The 19246-nt window shown below is 35.7% G+C and overlaps 1 protein-coding gene across 1 annotated transcript in view; it reads right to left on the bottom strand.

The window, feature by feature from the left end:
- Positions 1 to 19246, bottom strand: part of MYO16 (myosin XVI) — a 294040-nt gene that overhangs the window by 119282 nt on the left and 155512 nt on the right. Inside the window, exons 16-19 of the mRNA XM_054383685.1 lie at positions 6540 to 6651; positions 2947 to 3064; positions 2117 to 2188; positions 1274 to 1415 (exon numbers count right to left, since the gene is read on the bottom strand). Coding sequence (XP_054239660.1) covers positions 1274 to 1415; positions 2117 to 2188; positions 2947 to 3064; positions 6540 to 6651 — 444 coding nt within the window. The remainder of the gene's footprint in view (positions 1 to 1273; positions 1416 to 2116; positions 2189 to 2946; positions 3065 to 6539; positions 6652 to 19246) is intronic.

Here is a 19246-nt window from a genome sequence, read left to right as displayed (position 1 = left end):
CAACTTCATTTTTACTTAAAAGAAGGTATTTAGCTTCAAGTTTGGAAAGGGACCTGAGGCTGAATTTGGTCTGCTAAAATTTGTCTTGACAGCATTGCTGGTTAGCTTCCTTCAGCCAGCATAAAGCTTCATTTAGCTTGTCTAAATGAAGGACTCCCCTTTTTTCGAGTATAGGTATAATATAAAATTATTGCAAATTTCTCATTCTTAACAACATCCAACACCTGTCCTATTCTGGTGAGGACTTTAAACATCACATAGTTTTCAAGTTACCATACAGGTAGCAATAGTTCCACTAGGAAGTATTTCCACAAACTAGAAGTCAGCTTGGGCATATATGATTGCACTAGAAGGAGATTACAAGGTATATACAGCATATCATATACAAACAACTTTGCCTTTCATTATTTGAAGATCCTATCACAGTATCACAGTATATCAGAGGTTGGAAGGGACCTCAAGAGATCATTGGGTCCAACCCCCCTGCAAGTCCTATGATATTTAGTATCCTATGATACTTAGAAATTACAGGCTTATATTACTGAGCAACAAAGATACTCAACAACCTGTTCTGTAAAAGCTGTGAGATATCAAATTCCAAAATTGTAAAATTACACATTGAAAAATAAATGTAAATAATTTTAATAGCTTTTTAATAAACTGATTCTAGATTTCTTCCTCAATGACCACCACAAATAAGGGAGGGAGTTGTTTTTCACATGGTTTTTTTTGACTGCTCCACTGAAGCACATTAATGAGAATTTTTTTTTCCTAAGAAACCAAACTGGATAGCAACAGTATTGAATTTAGCAGATGATAACCTAGAGGCATCCAGAGTATTCTTAGAACACAGAATTCAGTGAAAGTTAAGCATTCATTTGAAGGCCTTTGAACAAAACTCTGGTTTTAATATTCTTTGTTAAGGTCATAGTTCTAGAGAGAAAGAATGGGTATGTTCTGCACTAAAAACCATCAAGCAGCTTTTGAATTAATGAAAGATTTATCACATTCTGTGTTGTCAGAGCTTAAAGGCTATTAATTCCAACCACCAATCTAGATTACTGCATGAAATACCATGTCCCCCTACAGAAGCAAATAAATAAACCAATATGTTACAGGTGAAACTACCTGAAAGAATGGGCAGTGATTTACAGAACCAAACATCAACGTCATGCTATTGCAGAATGCTTTAAATGATGGAACTATGTTTCTTTTATGGATCTGTATTTGAACGCATAATGGCACACCTCGAAGTTTGTCATGGCACTCCTACCTCTCAGATTCATCTTCGTTTTGAAGGTAGCAGTTGATTGTGTTGACTAAAAAGCTAAATAAGCGACCATATAGAGACTTTGCCAAGAGATCCCGGTAAAACTCTGCAATCTCTATAGTGTGCCTCCGTACAATCATGTCTCCTAAGAGAGAAAGCAGAAAATGGAGATGAAAGCATGTTGTAAAGCTCTCCTTAAACAATTTTAGTTACAGTAAATGTAGTTACAGTTACTTTGCCTTTGTCAAACCTATACACAATGGTAGCCTGGGGGGTTTGGGGGTTTTTGAAGCCTCTGATGAGGAGGACTGTCAACATTTACAAGCTCTTCAGTTTGGAAACATACACATTTGTACTTTATTTGGTAGAAAAGGGTATGAGTTCTAGTGGAAGGTGTCCCTGCCTATGGTAAGGGGGTTAGAACTAGAAGCTCTTTAAGGTCCCTTCCAACTCAAACCACTCTCTGATCCTCTGATGCATACCACATGGAAATACCATTTTACTGAAGTTTTCCAAGCCTTTTCTTTCAAGACACTCCTTTTTGATTTTAGTTCTTAGTATTAATATTTAACCCATTATCTTGACACACTTTTCTAAGATTAATGAAGTTAGAAGTCGATCAGTGTCAGACTGAAACTGCTATCTACCATATGACAAAGACATTTCTTATTCAGTGGCCCAGTATGACAATGCATGGCAGATAATCCTACATATTCTTCAGAGAAATTACAAGACCATACAAGAAATAAGAAATAAAAATTTGTCTGCTTTTACAATTCTCAAATCAAGGAGGATCAAAATGTCACCAGGCCTGATATATGAGAAGGTAAGCTTAGAAAAGATTACCTTTAAAATACTGAACATCAGTTGTTAAGGCTGAAGCAAGCTCATCGGGAGAAACCTGCAGCATCCCTGCCACTGAAATGAAAAGAGAATTTAAAGAAAGCCTGATTTTATTTTTCTAACATTTTCTTATGTAGATGCTATTTTTGAACAGTGAAAGAACCCACACATGAAAGAAAAGAGTGCTGTCATAGGAGTAATCAAAATTAATGAACACATAAAATCGGATTACTATAATCAGCACTTTGTGAAGTTTGAACGTATCTCTATATTATGTTACAGCTTTCTTTCCCCTTTAAAGATTACTCAGGACTTTCCCCAGGGCTTGGCAGACTTTCCAGGGCTTGGCAGACTTTCTCTTGCATTAGAGTTAAGGTATGCTGCTTATTGACATTCTGTATCCATAAGTCACTTTGAGGAGATTTGTAAGTGACCAAGAGGGCAAACTTCAAAGCACAGAAACAACAGACCCTTTTAAGACATAGATTTTGAAGGTAAGGAATTCTGTTTAACGCAAATTGCTCAGCTGTTGACAAGTAGTGCAAGAGCATTTTAAAAGAAGCCTGCACAAAGTGCACTGTGCAATTTCTTCTGGCAAATGATAGCATCGAATACAACACTGAATTAGACGTTTTGCAATATTAGCACTTTATTTAATCACATAAAAATCTGTAGTTTATAAAACATCCAAGTCTTTCCACAGTAATTTAAGAATTTTCTGATTTTTTTTTTTTTGGTTTCCCTGGAACTCTGTTTCAATCTGTTGGTGGATCGGTGCAACAGTCCTGCTGTGGGACCAGGCAGGCGATGCTCCAAGGTCACGTTCTACTGACCTTTTTCCAGTAGCTGCAGGTCTGACACAAATGCTGTCTCAGCGTCCGTTAGAGCTGTAAAGCGAATGTCTCCCAGATGCAGAATTGCTGAGAGAATTACAAACAGGTTCTCCACCTCCTGCACATATTTTATGCAGAATTAAACATAAAGAAGAGATCTGTTGGGCACACCAGTGAAAGGCAGCATTTTATAAAAATAAAAATTCTATCAATTTGTATCATTGGCATTTGCTAAGTTAAAAAGTATTCACGTGTGAACTATAAATAGGAAACTGAGATTTAGACATTAAAACGGAACCTATCTAGGACATAAAACCACATTATTATTTTGGGGGGTGGTGGTGATGGTTTGCTTTAATGTAAATCACTGGGTTAAGAAAGCTTTTCAGATTGTGACAAAAAATACTGAAATATCTTTAATGGATGCATTATTTCTGCAAGATATAAACAGAACTTCTCCACAGAGAATTTCCATCAAGTCAGTTTCCATGTCTCGGAATAGCAATGGTTGATTTCTACTCAGCCAATTCTAGTCACAAACAAAGTGCTTAGCTCTAAATTATAAAAGATTCCTGGTAGTAAAAGCTACGGTTGTGGTCTAAAAGAAACAAAAGCAAACTCCTTTACCCACATACTTTTTTGCCCATGATTGCATGCGAGGTTCTGATGCCTCTGAGGCTGTGAAACACATATCCATAGGGCCAGATTTTTCTTGGCCTCATTTTTACAGCAGCAAGAAAAGAAATAATATTCTCGGTGGTCTGGGTTTTTATTGGTGTTTTGTTTGTTTAGTTTGGTTTGGGTTTTTGTTTGGTTTTTTTAATGTTTTTAAAATCAAGAAAAAAATCATAAAAGAAATATGAACCAAAAATGCTAGGACATGGAAAACACTGGGTGTTTTTGGATGTTTTTTGAAGTGAGTTACATAAAATGGTGTTCCTTTAAAATTATAAAACAGGAAATGTGATATCCACTATAGCATTACGAGGCATTATGAATGGCAAAGTTAATTTATTACTCTTGAAATTTTTTTGCAAATTAATATTTGGAACCTGATTCTAATAGTAGAAGTGACAGTGAGAAGTTTTACTTACTGAAATTTTTCAAAATATGTTTTTAAACTGCACTACAAATTAAATACTTAGCCAATACATCACCTTTATTCTCAGGTGACCACAATGAATTCAGAACACACTGAATCCAGTCATGGATGACTTTTCATTCATTTTCAAACGAAACAGGTAAAAAACCAAACCAAACCAAACCAACAAAAAAAACTTTTCTTCTCTTTTTTTTCTAATAAATATACTCATCACAGAGATCATTAAAAAAAGCTTACAGTGTTTCTGGGATACAGATTACAACACCTCCAATGCTGTTTAAGCAAGTCTGATTCTCTAAACAACATTTTAAGACAAGAACTTCCATCTCTTACTGTACAAATTAGATGGAAATAGGGCAACAGTATTTTTTTCCCCTATTATAGAGTACCAAAAATGCAGATTAAAAAAAAGTAATCTATACAGGCAAAGTCTGATTAAGATTAGCTCTTACAGCAGAAGAATAGGGATGCTAATATGCATTCAAACCAGGCTGCTACATCCTGTTCTTGAGAAGGCCTGTTAGACAAGACGGAAATGGCACAGAAGAACAGCATGCTTCTTGTTTGGTTGGTAGATTACTCAAAACTGGCTTGGGAGTGACTGTACAGTACTGAATTAGAGCAGGCTGGTACAGCTGTTCATTCTGGTAATTTTGATAAGGCCTCAGGTTTAGTTGATGGTCCTGCTTCTAAAACACTATCATTGTGCTCTGAGATGCATATTCCCTCAACTTCAAAACAATTTTAAACAAATATTAAATTACTTTGCAAGACACCATCAAAGTCTGCTAAGGAATTTTTATGTAGTTCTACAAAAAGATAATCTAGCATCAAATGTGGCTACATGGTCAAGGAATAATACATACAGACCTTTCCATGTACCTTAGAAGTAATGGGTAGAAACCTTAGGAGGTATGATTTATCTACATATTCCCTTCTAACCTCCAGCACAAGAGATCAGTCTGCAGCACTCTTGAGTACCACAGATTTCTAGCCTCCTAAATGATTATTCTAACACTGCCTTGATATAGAGGACTCCTGAGGATGGTTTATGCTTTTCTGAGAGACAGCTTCCTTTCAAGAACTCTGAACAAACTGAAGTTGCAAAGTGTTCACGGGCAGTTTCTTCAGGCTTATAAAATGTGATTCATTAAGCACTCAGTCATTTATGGGCTGAAACCCCTCCTCAACAGAACAGAAGGGTTAAGGTTAATGAAAGAGCTAGAGAGATACACCCATCTGTGAACACTGGGCTAAATGCAAAAGTTCCAGGAACTTTCACTACTGAAGTCTACAGGTGCAGAACTTAAGCCACTAAGAGTAAGGAAGAATTCTGTCAAATATGGTCATATGTGTTCAATTTTGTACACGGACACACAGATATTCACTAAAGAAAAAACAGCAAGTTTTCTTTGTATTAAAAGATGGCATAGGTTGCCAAGAAACATTTGTTCCTACCTTAAGTACAGAACGCCAACCAACTACATACTGTATCATTACCACAGAAGCCTCACACTTAAAGAGCAACTTCATCAGACTCACAATTTTTTTTGCTGATAGCCCTTGATCAGTATTTATTACAACTGTTGCCCATCTGTCATGTCTTCTGATAATCTAGCATACTGATACATTTTTTTTCTCATTCTTTTCTTATGATGCTAAATATCATGTACAGGTAAACCAACTTTTACCTCTTTCTGGAACTACTGCTGATTACGCATTTGTTTTGCAGAAGTGCCCTGTCTACAGTGTGCAAGGCTGTATACACATATGTAAGAAATGTGGGGAGTTTGTAAAATATTCTAGTATTTATCTGGGGCATACAAAGCTTGCATGAATTTTTCTACTCAACCCTCCATTTCTTCTGATCCTGTCCCACCTCTGTCCTCCAGAACATCTTCTTGATTAATTTTCCAAATTCTCTTCTTCATTAGCTTTATAGGATTAAAGACAAACATCAGACCTATCTTCTTTTTGCATTTTGGTGGTTAAGTCAGCTCTTTCAAGTTACCCAGCTCGTTATTATAAACATGTATTTACTTCTTTTCAGGCACTGCTAGCACAGGCATTTGGAATGTGTTTCACAAAATTAAAAGGGACGGAAAGATAATCAAGAAGAGGACAAAATTCCTGTGGGTCTTATGAGGCTTCTATCACATGGGATTTGATTGTTTCTTTTATCTACATAATTTAATTTTTCAGAGTATTATACCTTGAAGCTGTTTTGTGAATCTTTAAGAATGAAAAAGATTTACATTACTGGTGCTGTGCCTAATTAAAAGTGATTACAGTAATTTCTCTCGAGTAAACCAGTACTGTATATTGTTTCAAGGTCTTAACCAACAGAAAAAAAAAAAAAAAAAGAAAAGGACAAACAGAAATGTACTTCTTTTCTCCACAAAGAGTTATCATTGAAAGTTTCTTACGGCCTGTTTTTTACTAAGTAATACAGTGATTTTAGCCACAACTTGCATAAGCTTTTGTAACTTACCAGGCTATTGAATCCCATAGCACCTAGAGCTTGTTTTAGTATGGCTAATTTCTCCCTGTTTTGAGGGTTGGCTGTTAACATTGTGTCTTCCACTACAGTCTGGCTTAGATACCTGTATGAACAAAAAACAGTAGTTATGGTATTTACAAGGCTGGCACATACTCAGGCTTTTGAGGCTGAAAACCAGCTTTGCCCTTCTAACCAGAGGTTTATTACACATATTTCTCAGCCTTTGGAGGGAAAAGTACCAGTGACAGAATGCTCCCTATTTCTTTCCTTAAGCTTTTGCTTAAGGCTCCCCACTGCCAACTTTAGCTCTATACTTAGGCTAAAGTCTCAGATTTAATATGTATCACTGACAGTTTTGCCAGTCTTGCACTACCAGGGATTCTCCTTCACAAGGAAGATTTGAGGAGATCCTCTGATAACACTGACTGCTTTAAATTCCCCTCCTGCTGGCTAGGGAATAAATCAGCTCTTATCTGCCTGATCCCATGATGATCATCTGCTTCCTTAAGTAGCTGAATGGGAGACAGGTATACACAGCATCTCTTAGAATAAAGTAGGAACTAAGTACATCGAGTAGTAAGTGTACAGCCTTTAAGCTGTACAGCCCTTAAGCCGTACTGCTTTGCACATTGTGAAGCAAAAGGAATTTTTACAAACCTTCCCAAAAACGATTAGAAGAGAGAGAGACACCTAGTGCAGCAGCTAACTCAGGAAAGAAAATACAGAACCAACACCCACGATAGGAACACAAATCAGAAGAACCAAAACCCACAGTACAACAGAAACGAGCAGCAATCTAAGCTTCACAACAATGGATTCTGACCCTCTTGAAATATGTCTATGGGCAGGATTTTTAAAAATATTCAGCTATATTCAGGTGTTTGTTTCTTATTTACATCATACTGAAAATGGAAAAAGATATTTTATTTTATCATTATCATTAAAATGCACATTTATCATACAATCTACAATCTTCACAAAGTTCATTTACATCAAAAAAAGATAACAGAAAATAATTCCCTTAAATGAAATTATTATTTTCACAGCACCAACAAAGGTTGACAATTTACACACACTCCACCCCTCATCTCATAGAATCAGAATTGTTTAGGCTGGAAAAGACCTTTAGGATAATGAATCTAACTACCAACTCCACTGCTAAATCATGTCGCTAAGCCCCACATCTACACATCTTTTAAAGATCTCCAGGGATGATGATTCAACCATTTGCATGGGCAGCCTGTACCAGTGTTTAATTCACTGCAATTACAAGAAAAATTCCCCACAATTATTCTACTCTCTAATAATGCTTGGTCCATGATGTGTCACAAAGTTGGGGAACAATGGTGTTTTAATTTCTGACAATTTTTGTTCACAGTTCCGTTCTAATTTCACTATAGAGGAGACATGGTTTCAAAACAAAACTCCAACTACCACAAGAAGTCTGGCAATGCTCTAGTAAGGGTGAAAGCTCTTGTCAAGGTGGCCTTTTATGTAAATGTGTGTAGCTTTTAGAAACATGTAGAAGAACTATTTGGTATTTGCACCTTTCTAACTGGTAATGACATTTATGAGACATACAGGAAAGAATGCATACTACATTAGTTGATCAAAACTAAATTTACCAATGCAGATTTCCATTGAAGTAATAAGAGCATAAGTCACCTCAGCAGGTGGGCAGAGGAAGAAAGATGGAGAAAAAAAGTGGGCCTGGGTGCACAAGCACTTTTGCATCCATAGTAGAACTCAGTCAGCAGATAGCTCAAGCACAACCAACCTTCATGTCAGTGGTAAAGCTGATGAATTAACACAACCTTTAAGAACATGATTCTGTGAGTATCACTGCCAGAGCTTTGCACCATTTCTTTCAGTTACAAAAAATACTAATTTTGTCCAAGTCAGGTAGATATAAATGATAGCATGGCTGTCAAATTGGCTAGAACAGATAATACAAAGCATATGTCAGCTTTATGTGTGGGGTTTTTTCTGTTTGTTTTTTGTTCATTTGGTTGTTTTTGTTGTTTGTTTTTGTTTGGTTGGTTCGTTTTTTAGAAATTGCCTGTAGATTTTAAAAGGAGGCTACAATACATCTGATACAGAATCTGGTACAGAACCTACTGGTATAAACGTTAATCCAGCAGAAAATTTTCCAGTATTCTGAACTGCTGCGTGAGCTTATACCAGTTCAGTGTTATGCATCATGTGCCAGTGACATTTTTGATCCATAATTAGGAGATTTACAGTGGCAGTACCTCTGATGTCAAAACATCCTGTTGTTGAATGGTTGGAGGAGTTGTAAGCTTATGGCCATTTCTGGGGGGGGGAAAAAAAAAAAGCTACTTCTCTGGAGTTCTCCCTATATAACTTTCTCTCTGTGTACTGAGCAGGGAGTACTTTTTCCTGTCCTGTGAGAGAATATTGAGAGAATATTGCATATTTCTCCTATTTACACAATCCTATTTAACCAGCTTCTTTTAGCGTCATTAAAGTGCTGGTGGGTATTTTTGTGGCAAAAAGGTGTGTGAGCACTACCAAGATTTATCAAAGCAGGCCATTGCAGAACAAAGTGACCCCCTTGGAGGGAAGAGCAGAACTGAGCTGTGATATGAACCAAAACACGTCAGTTCTTGCCTTCAGCACAAGCACTTCTTGCTGATACAGCAGGGGGCAAACTGCGTACCTGCCAAACCAGGTGCCTCTGGCTCAAACAATCCATCCATGAACTGCAGCATCTGCTGGGACATGCCTGTTGGAAAAGAATCTGACTTTCCCAGTTTAAATTTCCTGAAGATTTAATGAGCAGATGTGCGGGTGTCCTTGGAAAGGGCTGCGGTTGGACGTTTTCTAAGGTACACTTCAATTTAGAATCAGTTTTCCCAGTCTAAAAGCAATTACATTCTTTTATAATATGTCATGAAGCCCACTCATTGGACTAATGAAATAAGAACATTGCTTTGAAGATATGCACATTCAACTGTTATATATTTGTAATAAAAAGTATATGCATATTAAAGATGGATTAATTGCATGGTGTACTAAGAACTGTTGATGGATATTATATAAACTCTCTAAAGTGCAGAAAATACAATGTAGCAGGTTGGGGGTACAATATATACTAGATGTACAAGGAATGACATTTTTCCTGATTATTTTTAAGGTAATTCCACCTCAGAAACAGAATGACATTTAGATAGAAATATCTTTTCTTTTTTTTTTTTCTTTTTTGGCATGGTGACTGTTAAATTCTTTGTTGCTGCAAATTTTAGTAAAAGAGGAACTATTGCTACATGAGCCAGAAATGATGTTCCTGATGCACGGAGGCTGCACACCAGTTGTGTAGCTCTACATGCATACTCCTTCTCAAAGTGTACATTCACATTAGCTTACTGTAGCGTTAGAAAAAGACTCCCAGATTTTAGCTGAAATCTAGCCTTTTAGTTGAAGGTAGATGCTCAGACAACTGGCATTTTATATTTCTGGTAAAAACCAATCAGTACATGCAGTTCTAATAATTAATTCCTTTCTGCTGACCATCTAAACATTTGTTTAAATGCTATCATGTTGACGCTTACATCAGACTAGTACTGTGACAGACAATCAGCGCAGAGAAAGATTTTAAGCACGTTATCAGTGAATGTTTATTTCAAAAAGAAGACACACAAAATGTTTAGAGCTTGGGTATTTTTTAAAAAAATAAACTAATCAATAATTGTAGTAGAATATAGTCACTTCCAGTAAAATACAATACTGCATTAGACAGTTTCTTGAGAAATGCAAAAAAGAGATGATCCACATTCTTTCTGATGCTTCTTCTAAAAGTTTTTACTTGCAGCATTTTAGAAATCTTACCTAATCTAGTCTCTTAAATGAAAAAATAAAAAAAGACTACTTAGAAGAATAAATGGCTGGTGTTCATTTTTCCCTACATTATTTATGGTAATACATAATTTTAAACTATCATTCAAATGATAACACAGATCAGGTTTTCAGGTCGATGTGTCACTGGTATGCCCAAGAATATTGAAAAAGGACTATGATATTAAATTATGTATGCATTAACTACTCATAAAAGTAAAAAATTACCATACCTGTTTACCTTAGCATTCTTATTATAATTGTTACACACCATCATAATTTGTATTATTCAACTTATACCTGCAGTAAAATTCATAATTTGGTACTTATATCTCAAATGCAAAGAAGAAATACATAGGAGCAAATGTCATCTTACCTGACAGTACCAAGGTTTTTTTGCCCTATGCATATTTTAAAATTTATTATATAACCCCACTGGTCAAAATCTTTCTTTACAGTAATGTTGTCTGTTTAGATCACTGAATAAATAAGAGGAAGCTCAGACTAAAAAGAAAAATGTTGACTCTCAGTTTGGTGCTCTGCCAAAAACTCAGCAAAAAAATATTTGATTTGGATTAAGTTAATTTAGTTTCTTTTGATCTGTAACTCAATAGCATTTATTATCTAATGAAGTTATCTGTCTCACTCAACATAAACAAAACATGTAATTTCATTTCCTTACAGGAAAAGCAAAGGAAATAACACACAAGACTCAAAAAATTATTACAAGATGTGTGTCTTTTTATTCTGTCTTTCCTATTAGAACTGCTATGACTTTATAAAGCCTGTGAAGAGAGAAAAACAAAAAAGTTCTAAATTTGATAAGTAAAGGATTAAATTTAGAGAAGAGAGTGCTCCTTTTCTAGTTATGTTTCATAGTCAGCATGACTCACAGAAATGATCAAGAGCTCCCCCACTCAGTGACCGGCAGTTAATTTCAAAGTGAGTTTAACGCACGATCAGATATCGAACCTTCGTGTTTCACTTCCCAGGTAAGTGCTGTAACTTCACAGTTATCTCATGCTAACACAATCCACTCAGGAAGTTTCACCTTCTTTCAGTATGAGGCTGAAGAATACCATAGGCGTTAAAAAATAAGTTTTCTTGATATTTTGAAGCATAGTCTAAGCAAAGCCAGAAAACCATCACTTTTTGGCACTGGATTTACTTCCCAGTCTTGAAAAGCTGGCTCATAGTGACCAGAATTGAATGTATCTATAAATTTCCTAGCTATAGTCATAAAAGTCCACAGACTGTTGTTAGCATTTCAGGGGAGATCTAACTATTGATGTATGTCACATATAGAATTTTTCTGATCTCTCGCAAACAAAAGTTGACAAATAAAGGTTATTTTGCAATAATCAACTCTTTAGACAAATGCAATCATAAAGTACCTCAAGCTGTATTGGTTGTAATTGTAGCTTAGCACACAACACTGACTGCAGTGATCCCAAGGCTTGCCACAGGGACCCTGTAGTACCAAGCCCTCCTAAGGATTGTTGTAAAATTTGATATTCCACTACCAAAGTAAGGCATTACCAAAACACTACCCCACATCTAACCACTTCACATTTATGAAATTCGGCACTCGAAATGCTCAAGTATTGTACAAGGATGGCCACTTTAGGCCACATACAGATTATTGCTCTTTATCATACAGAAGTATCTGGTTCACTACAGCAAACTACTCCTATCTGAAAGTGAAGCTGTCTAAAAGAGCTTAGTAGGCTTCATCAGAAGTTCCCTTTTGTCAGGACAGTTAAAGTTGAGTTCCAACTAGAGGAAAAGAGGATGCATGGTTTTGCCAGATGGACACTTATTTTCATAGGGTTTTCCTGAAGTAAATACATTCTGTCATGAATAATTAAAAGAATTCTTGGCAGGATTATATCATTAAGTGGTTCTAAATCACTATAAAAACTTAAGAGAAAGCTCTATAATGAAAGAAAGGATTTTTTTTATTTTTTTTTTTTAAGTAGCATCTATCTGCTTGTTACTTGTCTCCTTTCCTGATAGAAGATGAATGTTGAGACATCTGCACTTTGTTGTAAAGCTTGATACAAGGGAAACATGATGCAAAATTAGTTGTTGGTCTTTAAACTTTATTATAGCTGATAACTCAATACAACAAATGCTGCTTGTGGTAATAAGGATTTTACCAATCACAGTTAACCTCTTCAGTAAAATTGTCAGTTATAGGCAAAAAGTTTAATTTTCTATTTATTCATGCTCAGAACAATTTACCCATTTGAAATCTCAGAGTATTCTAAAGCTTCTGCACTGAGCTCAGAGTAGAAACAGAGGATATATCTTTAAAATAAAAAAATAAAGCAACACAGAAATAAGTAGTTTTTTGGTCAGAGAAAGTATCAGAGACTAAAGGACACTGTCACAGAATGAAGCCAAAGACAGACTGCTATAAAGATACAAATCAATTAAGAAAAAACATGTGTAACAATTATTTCCAATATAAGAAGCATGAAATACTTAGCATGGTAAAGTTTCAGCTGGAATATTCTGTGCAATTTTGGACATCCCATTTCAGAGAAATCAGTTTCAGTCAGAGAAAATCAAGAGGAAAGCAATTAAAAATTTTTTTCAGAAAAATTCCTTAGAGCAAGAATGTTCATTTAATGTACAGAAGACTGAGAAAAACAATGCCAAGAGGAAAAGTCCTACATTTCTTTGGGCCCAAAATCACAGACATAGAAATATCACTACATTACACAGCTGACTTAAGGAACATGGAAGAATAGTGTGGTAGAGAATGAAACACATCCTATACAAACAAGCCAGTTTCAAGAAGATAAAAAATATGAAGGTACCAAACTAAGATATGAAGATAATTTCCAACACTCACTTCTAGATTTTGATACTACATTCCTATCATTTGCAGAGGCACAGCCAATATGCTGGAGGGTAAGGCTGCACTTTACAGGTGAAGGAATGGGCCAGCAGGCCCTACACACACGAAGTCCTGCAATTGGAAAGGAATTAATCCTTTCGATGATGCAGGCTGATGAGCTGGGGAGGAGCTCTTGCAAAAAGACTCTGGGGACCCTGAGAGCATTGATCCATGTAGGAATCAGCAGTGAGCCCAGGCAGCACAAATGGGCAGCAGCACCTAAGTCTGCATGACCAGCATACCTAGGAGACGGGAGTTCTTTCCTCCTGCCCTGCTCTTAACAATCTCATCTGACCTATCACCTGATCCTGCTTGGAGCAAGAAACACACTAGGGACTTCCTAAGTCCCTGCCAAAATTAACTATCCTATGAAACATTAAATTTATTTCTCAGATTTGGAGTTTTTCTAACCTCATATCAAACCAGCAGTTTTGGTCCCAGAAGAGTGGCAGACCAAGAAAAGGTAGGTCTCAAATTCCTGAGCATACTACCTTACCAGTCCCTAAACCAAAAAAACGAACATAGCTCTTGGAGCCATACAATATCTGAGGACAAGTAAGTTTTATTTAAGAATATATGCTGCTTAAAATCTGAGGAGATGTCAGTATTCTCTGCTTAAACATGAAGAGATGCCAGTATTCTAAAAGTCAGAACAATCTTAAAAATCAGTCACACCGAAGAATCCATCAAAATAGGAAGATAACAGTTGTGTAGTGCTTAGGTGAGCAACCCTTTTCAGCAGTAGCTAAAATAGCACAGTCTGATTATTTTATGAGGGGGGAAATGTCTTCTCACTTTGAAAATAAATATTTGGACACCAATTTCAAAATAGTCTTTAAAATAATCTAGAAAAGTTAACTTCAAAAAGTTAATTGAAATTTTATTGAAAACTGATAACTACTGTCTGTTTACTGTTTACTATCAGGAAATTTCCAGACACTTTGATCACCTTCTATGAATTAGAAACCAAAGCAAGTATCTTTTAGGATTTATTTATTTTTAATCTTAAAAATAACTTGAGAAATAGTTAAGTCAGAAGATTTCCACCAGTTATTTCAGAAAGAGCTGGGGCACAGGGCCCAAATCCTGAAGTTTAGGAAGATACCCCAAGGGACGTGGTTTAGCACCAGATTTGGTAGTTGGATAATGGTTGGACTCAATGATCTTAAAGGTCTTCTCCAACCCAAACAATTCTGTGATTCTGTGATTCTGTGAGAGCTGTATCCAAATAACTGTCAGGATATGTGCTGTGACGATCACTAACATCTCCAAGCTAATTAATCTTGCTTGTTTTCACATCTAGACAATAAGCACTTTGTACCTTCTATGTAAAATTATTCATTCATGTGTCTAATAGGATGGCTGAAAAACACTCAGGGAGGGTAAGATTTTTGTTCTAGTAGGCTTCCAAGCGAAGGATTTCGGTCTTTATATGAAGTAGGGGAAAAAAGATAGGGCTGAAAGTCACTACAGAAGCTTTGCTTATCCCAAGTATCATCCTAAGACAGAAAATCAGAATTTTGAAGATTCAGGAATGATAAAAATCATCTTCCTGGTAAAAACTGGGAACATGAATGCAAACACAGATAAAACAGTCCTGGCATCAGCTAACAAATCAGTTAAGTTTTCTCTTTTGTGTAGCTGTTAAAACAGATTCTCAAAAAACATGTCTGTTTGCACAGCAGATCCTGTCTTGATACAAAGAACATGACTAGGTTTCTGCCTTTTCAAACGAAGGGCAAAGGAAAATATTATTTTTCTTTGTTTATATTCCTTTAGTTAGGGAAAAAAAAAAGGGGGGGAGGGAATGCATAGGAGTGAACGTAGCAATCTGTTCTTTTCTGAGATACCAGGGAAACTGGTTCCTGTGAGGAAGTAAAACTTTTATGGTATGTGTTCTTCTTTTGATCCATGTGTTCATGTGTCATTTCTCTGCTACTAGCAGGACTTCTTTTAGCTAAGCCCTGGAAAAACAGAATAGTATCAACTCCTATTTTAGTACGATTGACCTCATTATCTAGTGCATTTATTTTGATAAAAGCAGTTCAAGATTAGTGGGTAAGGAATTCACATGAAAGCAGCAAAGAATAAATTTACCTGGAATAACTAAATACAGGACTCTGTATTAACACTTAATTATGCAATACAAGCCATGGAGATCATGTTCTGAATAAAAAAAATATTGATCTTTGTCTATAAATCCCTTATTTGTTTTATAAAAATGCTGTACAACTAAAATTCTTAATATTAATTAACTAATTCAAAATAGCTATTAAAACTGAGATACTGACACTTTATACAGGCCAGAACTTAAAGAACATCAAATCTGAACTTGTCTGTTGGGGTTTTTTTGGGTTTTTTTTTGGGGTGGTTTTTTTTTGTTTGGGTGTTTTTTTTTGAGTATCATGCTGTTACTATATAGAAACCTGTCATGCATTAATTCTTCAAAACAATTTTTATTACAGACTGACCATAATTAATACATGTAATTAAAAACCACACCCAAGTATCATCTTCCATAAAATGTTGCATCAGTTGTTGTAAAAACAAATACAGACAATGCACATCTTTACATCATATTTAGTAATTTTAGGCCACTAGAACAACAAAAAAGACATAAAGATGTGGGTTTTTTCTTGCCAGATTTACATGTGCTGTGAAGTAGAACGATTTACTCCATCATGGTGTATTATTCCAATTCAGCAAAACATTTATGTGTAGCTAACTTCAAACATGTGCTTCATCCCACTGATTTTCATTGAATCTTAATACTGTAATAAATGCTAATAAAAAGCACAACTGGAAGTTATGGGTTGAAACCTATGTTGAGTTTTGTTCACTATGGAAGAAAGTAAGGCAGATGAGGTGCGGAAGTGCTACAGGAGGTAATCAGCAGTACTGGAGAAACAGACTTCAAGCTTCCCTATTCATTGCCTACATAATTCTTTGGCACGTCATCAGACATTTACTTCTACACAGTGCAATGCAGTGTCACACAGAGATTCCTGAGCTATACCTACATGAACATAAGTGTAGTATAGAAAGCACAGTAAGTGAGGCTAATTACCTCAAATGGACCACTACCCCAATGCAGCTATGGTATTACCTTTTGCATATCACCTTCTGAGGGTGCTGCACTCCACGATCAGCCACACAGACATATCTTTTGCTTCTAGCTGTCTCTATATAAAGTCTAAACCAAAGCCAGTTTTAACTGGGCTTATTACAAAATTTTCATTAACTGATGCTTCGTTGCTGGAAAATTCTCAAGAGAGCCAATGTCACAGAAGGATGAAGCAGTATTTCATAATCAAGTTCCAGCTCTAACACAATCAATATGCATGTTGTGGGTGTCATTTAATGTGACATTGTATTAAGAAGCATGGATTAACAAGCTAAATCCCTTCCTTCCCCTTATTAGTGCTGCCCAATGAACCATGTATCTGCACAATCATGTGAAAAGCGTGTGGCTTTTGCCTTTGCAGTACCCATCCCTCCTTCCCATCCAGCCCAGGATAGTAACCCTGATTAAGCACAATGGTTGTCACTGAAAATTCAGTGTTACCAGATCAGTTAATTTTTATTTCAAGCTAAGGTGGAAATTACAGTATCTCAGATGTGCACTTGTTCCATATAGCCATTCACAAACCACTCTTCTCACAACCAAGTCAGTTTACTGCCCTCACAGTAAACGTTTGTAAAGTCTTTCTCTGAAATACTTATTTTTTTCAAAAAATGTTAGCTATTCCTGTGACTGCTTATCAATCCTAAGACATAACTTAGGTATAACTAAACATTGAACATAAGGAGTGTTTGCCAGACTGAGAATAAATGGCCTCCTAGCTTTAGATCTGTTTTTAAACATGTTTTCAAAATTGCTGGGATGAAGGGTATTGAATATATAAACCCAAGACTTTACCTTTCAAAAAAATAAATTTCACTAATCTCGACTATATTTACAAAGTCACTGATTAAGAAATCACAACAAATATTTTTATTTCTTTAGATCTCTCAACAATGTATTCTGCTTAGTGAGGAAAATTTGCCTTGCACTTAGCACTGTTTGATGTGCAAATAGAAACGAGATAAAGACAAAGCAAAACAGTTGACGTCAATGAAGTAAACAACATTTACAGAACATGATAATGAATAGCTTCTGGCTTTTTTCTCTGAGGGAAAAGGAGTATATTTTACTGCCTTTTTTGCCTTTGTCACCAGCTTTTAAACCTATTCCAGTCTGGACATATTTTACAGCCTTTGAACCATGTTACGCAGTAGCACTGAGCTGGAAATACTGCTAACTGTTTAAGTGAACAGGTTTCTGCTTATGACAATAAAGCACCAAACCTGGCATTTCAAAAATAAGAATAACTTTGTTAATGTCAAGAGGTAAATTACCAGAATCGTATCAATAAATTAAATGCCATAGACAGATTTGGTGATAGTCAGAACACATGTCATATTTTATTTTTTCTAAACTAAGAAAATCACAGGTTAAAGTATGTCTTTTGTGAACTGGTTTCAGCAAAGGAAACTTTGTATTAGCCTATGCATTGCTCAGTAAATAGTTTTGCATTGACATCTGCATAAGACAAGAATTAAAATAATTCTGTAAGTCTACCTGTACCTAAGTTTTTATGGACAGTGGATGTACTTAAATGGAAAACAAAGAAATGCAGCTTGGTCTTTATTACCAAAATTATAAATGTCTTTGGGCTATACTCAGGTACCCTTTCAGTTTTTAAATTATATTGATATTCCTGTGGAACAGGTTTAAATCAGAGACTCAAGCCTACTGTTCCTAAAATTACATGAAAATGCAATTCTAGTATAATCAAAGGAAAAAATGAATACACAAGAGGAGTGACTCAAAATAGAATTTTTTACACTTCTGTTGATATAAAAAGAAACAATAAAGGCAGTATACCTTGTAGTGCTATTTCTCTGACTCATTCAGAATTTTATAGGACAGAATGACTTAAGATCATAATTCTGCAAATTATCTTATTACAAGCATAATATTGAATATAGATTGATGAGGAGTGTAACAAGGATGATGGCAATGATGATAATAAAGTAGCAAATACTGAGCATTGCTGAACTTGTAAAGAAAGTAACCCAGTCTGCATGCAAGTGCAAACTGGTCCAATTCCTGTCCTCAAATGCTTCAGAAATTGTGTTTGAACTTTGCTCCTACAGCCAAGAGTAATTTTATATTCCTGTGTTCAGACTTCAGCACTAGTTGCCAGGTAGACGTCATTAAGTTTGCAAGCCTCAAGGCATTTCTCCACCACGTTTGCTGCTTTTAAAATGCTGAGTCATTACATAAAGCTTACTGAGTTAAAAGCCACAGTATCAGATCTGAAGTGTTTTGGGTACCTGCTTATAACTTCCATCAATATCCAGTTTAAATGTTCATAATCTAATTCAAAATTATTTTGCATAACTGCTGATTGCATGGATCTGTTTTAGGTCAGTTGATTTATAAGAAGCCCTCCTCTTCTTGTACATGCAGGTATGTCCTTTAACTTTATCCAAAAAAAAAAAAAAAAAAAAAAAAAGCTGCCCCATGTCATTAGCCATCCTAGTGACTTTTGAAATATTGTGAAATATACAATTTCACACAAGAACGAGATATTTTTAATAATGATTAATTAATCAATAACAATTATTTAGCTATTGTGGGCTAAGAAAGTCTCATACAAGACACTGATATGAGTTGGTACAGTACTTAGCTTTACCCACTTGTTCTACCAAGCAAGAATGCCCTCCTTTCTAATTTAAATGGAGTAAAAAAATAAAAATTAAAAAAAATATATATATATGTATGTTACCTATCTCTCTAGTGATTAACCATCTGCAATCATTAGTGGCTATCACCTTAATGTAAGCAAAGGGACTTGTTCTGCACATGATGCAAGCTACACAATGCTGAACA

This window comes from Indicator indicator, chromosome 1 (assembly GCF_027791375.1).
Source record: "Indicator indicator isolate 239-I01 chromosome 1, UM_Iind_1.1, whole genome shotgun sequence".
Classification (NCBI taxonomy): Eukaryota; Metazoa; Chordata; class Aves; order Piciformes; family Indicatoridae; genus Indicator; species Indicator indicator.
The sequence above is the reverse complement of the archived record's forward strand: the minus strand, read 5'-3'. Positions and strand labels throughout refer to the sequence as shown.